At 41.2% G+C, this 7796-nt stretch overlaps 1 protein-coding gene across 1 annotated transcript in view; it reads left to right on the forward strand.

Annotated features, from left to right (window-relative positions):
• Positions 1 to 6337, forward strand: part of canx (calnexin) — a 28718-nt gene extending 22381 nt beyond the window's left edge. Inside the window, exon 15 of the mRNA XM_020594065.1 lies at positions 2232 to 6337. Within this exon, the coding sequence (XP_020449721.1) occupies positions 2232 to 2291 (60 nt within the window). The 3' untranslated portion in view covers positions 2292 to 6337. The remainder of the gene's footprint in view (positions 1 to 2231) is intronic.
• Positions 6338 to 7796: the final 1459 nt, after the last annotated feature.

The raw sequence follows: 7796 nt of genomic DNA on the forward strand, positions 1-7796 counted from the left end.
TGTCTTGAATCTGTGCAGGGTACAATGAAATCTCAAGACTATCAAGGCATTCTGGAGCGAAATGTGCTGCCCAGTGTCAGAAAGCTTGGTCTCAGTCGCAGGTCATGGGTCCTGCATCAGGATAATGACCCAAAACACACAGCTAAAAACACCCAAGAATGGCTAAGAAGAAAACATTGGACTGTTCTGAAGTGGCCTTCTATGAGCCCTGATCTAAATCCTATTGAACATCTGTGGAAAGAGCTGAAACATGCAGTCTGGAGAAGACATCCTTCAAACCTGAGACAGATGGAGCAGTTTGCGCATGAGGAGTGGGCCAAAATACCTGTCGACAGGTGCAGGAGTCTCATTGGGAGTTACAGAAATTGCTTGATTGCAGTGATTGCCTCAAAAGGTTGTGCAACAAAATATTAAGTTAAGGGTACCTTCATTTTTGTCTAGGCCAGTTTCATTAGTTTTTTTTAATGCTCCTGTTGAACCACAATTCAAAAGCAATGACTGTCATTAATTTTCAGTAAATTTTTATTTATTATTACTTTTGTCAGTTTCATGTTATTTCAGTGACCATTGTGAGTTTCTCCTTGTTTACCTGAAGGGTACCAACAATTTTGTCCACGTCTGTGTGTGTATAGTCACGTCTCCAACAGCGCTGTGGGTGAAATCATGTCACAGTATGTGACAGATCTACATTTTAAGTAGTTCTCTTGACAGTCACAAGTTTTTTTCCCATTATAAAACCATTTTTTAAACCGCTGACAAAAAATGTGCTTGCTTCATTTTTGACCTATTTTTGTATGGGACTGTATTGGACAGGTGATGAGCAGTGCCTGGTTTTCTCCACACATACCACTTAGAATTAAGGCCAAAAAGTTCTATCTTGGTCTCATCAGACCAGAGAATCTTATTTCTCACCATCTTGGAGTCCTTCAGGTGTTTTTTAGCAAACTCCATGTGGACTTTCGTGTGTCTTGCACTGAGGAGAGGCTTCCGTCGGGCCACTCTATTTTTAAGTGTCACCCCATGTTTCTCCAAATGACTGAAATTCTGCTGAGATAGTCTTAATAATCTTTATTTGTAAAGCACGTTTCAAGACAAAGTTAAAACGTGCTTTACATGTGAAGAACATCCCACAAAAGATCTGTAAATATTAAAATAATGAAATCAAGCAACATGGAATATATAACAGAATAATGAAAGAGGAGACGGTCAATAAAACATACTGAAAATGAAAAATTTTTTTTTTTTTTTTTTTTAAAGACTGGCTTTAAGAAGTCTCAGGTCATCAGGCAAAGTGTTGATAAAAGAATAAGTGAGTGAACAACAACTGAGGTTAGGGTTACCTCCTGACAACTCAGCTTCTGTGTATAACCGTCATGATCTTTTCAGAGGAGGGGACTTACTAAAAGGTGTTCATTCATGGAAGCCAAGACCTGCAGCAAATCTGTTGACCTTTAGGCAGCTACCTCCTGCTCCTCCTCCTCCTCTAAAACCAGCAGAAACAAACCATTACACTTTCAAAGTTCACCTGCAAAACGTGAAACAACATAGTCGCATGATTAAATGAATTTAGATACATATACATGTGATTTTTACACACACACCTCTCTCTCTCTCTATAGATAGATAGATAATGGTAAGAAGAAGGAAGGTGATAAAGACAGACAAGCTAGAACTACTCCAGACTATAAGCCGTGCCCACTAACTGTAAGACGAAAAACATTTTGTACATAGCCGCAGGTGTCCACGTTGTAACATGACATACGTATTTCGACAGCCAGATCGATCGCCTGTAACTTGAAGCGGCATCATATGCATTTCATCGTGTGTTGTCCATGATGGTGTGTGTGCATGAAGCAACAAAAGTAGCGGCTTATAGTCCAGAAAGTACGGTACCTCCCAAAAAAATTGACTTGAAGCTAAAAACACACTAGGTCACAGCTACGTGTGTAAAGTGCGAGTGATATGGGAGCTTACATGTGGGCAGTGTAAACAGCTGGTTTAACATTGAGCTTATGGGTTGCCTGAAACGCTTGTAGTGCAGACACGGCTATGGCCTTTAGAGCTGTCTGAAAACAGACGGGCCTCACACGTGTCCTGAGGAAGAAACCTGTCACCCAGTGCAACATAAAAAGTTTTGGTAAACAGTGTTGATTGGTGTCGATGGCAGCTCTGTAGCTTCATGTTTTTATTGTTGAACACACTGACCTTGGTGTCTCCTCTCTCCTCTGTAGAAGCTGGAGGATGACGCTCTGCGGAGATCTCCCAGGAGCCGGAAGGCCAGAAGGGACTGATATCTCTGAATCCTTGACACCTCTCCCCCTCCCCTTTCTCCTCCTCTTCCTCTCCTCCTCTGCTCTAAGGCGATGAAGCCTAAATGGATCCAGTGGAAACAGCAATGCTGACAGGAAACTAATGAAGATAAAGTTGCTGATGATGATGATTCCAGTATGAACAGCACTGAGTTAGTGTGATTAAAGGATTTTTGTTTTTGAAAGAGATTAGCTGAAACTTCCTGCATCATTCCTTAACAATACCTGAGCAGACGTAACTCCACAGGACCATCTTGTTGCGTCATGTCTACTGTACCGCTGCCCACTCACTTCACAGCACCAACCTGAAGTAGAAATTTCACCAGTTAGCCTGCAGTCTGAGGAAGTTGACCATTGTCTTGCATGAGCTACTGATAGTCTCTTAGTTAATCTACCAGCAGCCAGATTATTATCATCTGACAGGGTTATCCTGTAAATGTCTGGAAATTAACCTCCCATAAGTCTAAATATCTTAACATGTAGTATAATTAGTGCACCAACAGCCAGATGATGATAAACAGCAGCCAGGATAAACTTACAAATAGTCAATAAGCATATAAATAAACGGGGCTAATTGCTATTAACTGACTGCTAATTGGCCTAATCATTAAGATATAAGCAGTTGGATTCATCTTACTAGGTTGATTCCCTGACTATTTGTGACAGTCTTGTCAAACAGGCTGCTAACTAGTCTAATTAGTCTTCTGGCAGCCAGAAAACGTGGCAGTCACTAACTAGCCAACAATTTGAAGTCATGGTCTTCCTGCTCAGGCTACCAACAGTCTGCTCAATTATCCCGCTGTCAGGCTGCTAATTAGGCTAATGGCAGTCAGAATTACCCAACAATCAGTCAGAGAAAGTCTTCCAAATTAGCCAACCAACGGGCTGCTCGTTAGCCCTTAAACAGCATGGTTAATGTACCAACTGCTGTCTAGTTTTCTAGGTTGGGCCAAGATGTCTGGAAATTAGCCTGCCAGCAGTCACTTGCTAATTGGCACGAGAGCTGCATGAAAACCTGGCTGTTTGTACCACAATTTAAAGTAAGCCAACATGATCCCACAGTGAGCTAATCAACCTACCAAACAAGCTGCTAACAAGCCCACAAGCAACGTGAGTAACTCACTAACAACTAGCTACTAGGAGTTAGCCATCGGGCTTTCTAGTTGTAAAACATTAGCCTGCTAGCAGGTTGAAGTAACCCAGAGCTTAGTGATCTGCCACAGCAGGTACCATGCTGATATTTAAACTGATTAACTGGGAACACTCCAGCTGACACAATGTTTTTGTCTTTTTTTTTTCCCCCTCATGAAAGTGTTTGTTCTGCAGCAGTTAGCAACATGTTAGCTCCACAAGAGAAACAGCTCAGCGATTCTACTGTGTTCTGCTGTCCTGATGGCAGTGAGGAAGGTCATAGTGGAAAAAGCTGGGTCCGACTGTAAATGTGGTTTGCTCATTTAGACTCAGGCTGTGTTCTTTGTAATGTTCTGTGTGGGATAAACTTGTCAGAGTTGAGGGTCAGATATGTGTTGCTTATCAATGGATCATGTCCTACTGGTTCTCACTCGCCACACACAGCCATTTTCAACCATAGCTGTCCAAGAGACCATGTGGTGGTAACCAGCAGCAGCAGATGAGCTCCTGAAACCAAGGACCTTTTGGTTCCATTCAGTTTGTTCAGATTTCTAGCATTCTGGAGATACAACCAGGTCCAACAACATCTCCTTTATCTGGGCAGGTTGGTTTCACTGTCTGGTTAAAATAAGGTTGGCGTGATCAGAGCTTTTTAACCAACTCCATGTTTAATGGGGGAAATTCTCTGTTTCCTTTACCTTCAGTTTCATATCAGCACATGGTGCAAATTGGGTGAATGTAGTTAAGTAATACAGTGGAGAATTAGAGGCAGCCTTGAGGCAACATTTTGACCTCGAGCGTCTTTGTCAGGTAAAAATGTAGTTTGACGAAGACCTTGACAGTCGAAACACTGCACACAACCTCTTTTCTTTTGTTTGCTGCTTTTGTCCTGCAGCTTTCTGGTATTATCAGGACTGTTAGAGCTTCAGTAAGTAAAACGAGCTGCTGTCGTCTCTGGACAGAAAATCTGTCACGTCTGCAGGTAGGCAAACTCACTGTTTCGTTGACCCCCGTATGAAAAGAAAAAGTCATGAAAGGGGGAACAGCTCAGGTGTTGAACCTCACACCTGTCCACCTGCTGCACTGCAAAGCTCCAGCAAACAAATCCATGTTGGATATTAGGTCAGGAGACTGAACGTGAAATTCGTTCTTGACCTCAGAAACGTAAAACAAAATATTTGAGCCACGTGCTAGGTTTACCAGTGCTTTCATTCATACTTTGTGGTCTTTGTCAGTAGGTTTTAGTAATACAAACATGTATTATGAAAATCACTATTCGATGCAGCCTTAGTCTGTACAGACTGAATTCTTGTCCCATGCAACCACAACTATTTAGGATTATAACTTTTTTTTTCTGTGGCTGTCTGCTGCTGCTGCTCTCTGGTGGATTCCTGTTGGGTCTCCGCCAGTCACATGACCTCAGTGTCAGCTGAGACCTACAGTAGCTACAGTCCCACCTAAAAACTCAGATTAGTCCAGGAAGCTAACAGGAAGTGGATCTGTTTGTCTCAGCCCACCTGTATGCATTTATAATGTGTGTATGAACATGGACACGCACAGGTGGAGGCCGCTGTGTAAACTACAGCTCCAACCGTTATTCTGTTACTCCATCAACTGCTAGAATTAACCCACAGCATCTTTGATAATCAAATAATCATTGAAGTGTTTCCAGCTTCCTAAATGTTGGTGGTTTGTTTTTATTTGATCACTCTTTACCGAACAACACTGTCGACCTTCTACACAGGTCTCTTTTTTTGACCTTCTACAGCCCAAAAGATTAATCAATAAACTAACTGATAACAGAAATGTTAGATGTGTGAAACGCCATTCAAAACAGTTCATGAATGACAATCTAGTTCAACCTGGCTGTAATAATATAAAATGTCCTTATAGGAGAAGCTGCATAGTTTACAAATGCTGCACATTGATAAGCGGTCTCCTTTCAGTACTACAGTATAGTGTTGTAGATCATTTACTACAGGTTCATATTGGGCCCATAGGTCCTAAATTGGGTTGCTTAGTGTCACAGATTTGTGACCTCCTGACCTCTCATTGCCATCAGGACTAAACATCCAGGTTTCTCCATTAAATCCTCAGAGAAGATGCCAACTTGGGTTCAGGATCCCAAGTTGTTTGTTTTTGTTACATTATGAAATCATCAAACAATTGTCCTGGAAAACGTCCACGAAGAGGCGCTGACCTTCAGTGTGGCTGAGTTTCCTAAATCTGAAGGTGAGGGCAAGAAATTCAGCCACATCACTCTGGTCTTGTGTCCCTGAGGCGGCTGTTGTCATTGTTGAGTTTTCTAGACACTAAATGTCTTCCTGTCAGAGGTCCAGTCAGGATGTGCATGCTGAATGTTGAACTGATGAGGTTTAGGAGTCTGGCGGCTTTCTGATCACCAGTGAGTTCAGATCTGGGGCCTTGGTATAACCTCCCTCTCCTCTTAGGGTAAACAAGCTACTCTATCTTTGGCTGTCAATACTGTTGCTTTTAGTCCTTTAGGTTTAAGTGCTGTAAATCCACTGATTTGGGGTTTCAGCAGCAGCAGCAGCAACAACTTTTATTTCAGCTGTACTCTGTCACCTCTTTTGTTTTCTAGTGTTGGATTGTCTTTATTTTGTTCAGCTCATGCCTGGTTGAAGCTGCCTAGCTAACAAACTGTAGACTGAACACTGTATCTGCTGGTGGGACTTTACATGACCCTGTAACTATTGACTTGTTAGTTTTATTGACTTTGTGTTAAACTAAATGTTCAGCCCAGCCTGTTTGGGATGTACATGCAGCGTAGAAAGATGCACCTGCACCACAGGAAGGTCCAGCTTTGAACAGAAATACTGATACGTGTGTGTGTCAACATTTGTTTTGATGAATAAAAAAGCCAAATGGAAACTGAACCAGACTGTTTTCGTGTTTGTGATTGATACATCACATTGATCTGCAGGCAAGTGTGATCATGTTTTAAAATGCTGCAATCAGAGGCCATTTCTCATTCCTTAAGCTCGCACCAGTTTTGACATAAATGTGACTTGGTTCAAATGTACCAACATGCCTAATCCATGGACACATTGCAGGTCTGAAATGATTAGTTTATTAATTTAATAGATGATTGAAAATTGTCAGCAATTGTTACAAATGATTACTTTCATTTTTAAGCAGAAAGGCCAAATATTTTCTGGTACCAGCTTCCCAAATATATTTGCTACTTTCTCCAGGCTTCTATAGTAGTGTAAAGATCATTTTTAATTTGAATATGTTCACTCTCACTTTAGGTAATATGTTGGGCATTTTTCACATTTTATGCACTGAACAATCAATCAGTTATTAAAGAAAATGATTGCCAGGTGTACTGATAATAAAAATGTCTAAAATCTCTAGGTCGTAAAACAAGATTTTGACACAGTTGCTGGAGGATTTTGTGTCAGAGTTGATATTGTAATTGAGTGGTGAACATTTCTAACAGATTTGTGATTAATTAAAATATGTGGAGTCAAAAGATATGAACTAAACCTGAGGCTATTGAGGTGTCTGGGGGTCTGGGGCCACTGGGCACTTGTCCACTTTGCCCATCCAGGTTTAATAAAATTTGATTAGAAACAAGACGTTTCTTAAAACTGCAGAACTTGTCTGAGAATCAGTTTTTGTTTTCTGCAGTATGCAGTCATCCAGTGACATATGTGTGTACATCCAGTAATACATAGCCAACGTATATTGCTACTACTTCATTTAACGAAATGTAAACATTTAGGTAAAAAAAACTGGGCTTAGGTTCAGCCCACAGTTTAAGTCACTGAATTGAGCATAATGCAAAAACGTTCAGAGCTGGTCATATCTATGACGTTTGATGTAATATTATCCAACAAATGTTGTAAAAAAAAAAGGTTTCATTATTCTGACAATAACAATTTTTAATACATTTAATTCGGCTTTTTACTACATTTGGGCGGGTTCTAGATTGTGATTGGTCTTGTTCTTGTCAGTTAAAGTTGGCAACAGTTTCACCTCTCTCTATTGGTTAATTCTATTGTCAATCACCGGTAAGGCGGGAGCAGAGATAGTTTCCAAGATGGCGGCGTAGACATACCTGTCCACTGGAAAACAATAGAAGCAGCACAGAGGGACAGAGTTATCCCGTTCTCACTGACAAATCTTCGCTTTAAAACGGCACATATTCAGATTCGGTCACGGACACGGGGAGGATTATCCGCGTTGGCACCTCGGGAGAGATTCATTCAAACTATGAAGCTTTATTTAAATGTTTCAGGTTAGCTACGTAGCTAGCTTGCCAGCAAGCTAGTCGAGCTATCGTCTCCCAAAACATAACGTTAGCAGTTAACGGCTAACAGCCACAAGGGC

The sequence above is a fragment of the Monopterus albus genome, unplaced genomic scaffold, assembly GCF_001952655.1.
Source record: "Monopterus albus unplaced genomic scaffold, M_albus_1.0 scaffold21.1, whole genome shotgun sequence".
NCBI classification, from domain to species: Eukaryota; Metazoa; Chordata; class Actinopteri; order Synbranchiformes; family Synbranchidae; genus Monopterus; species Monopterus albus.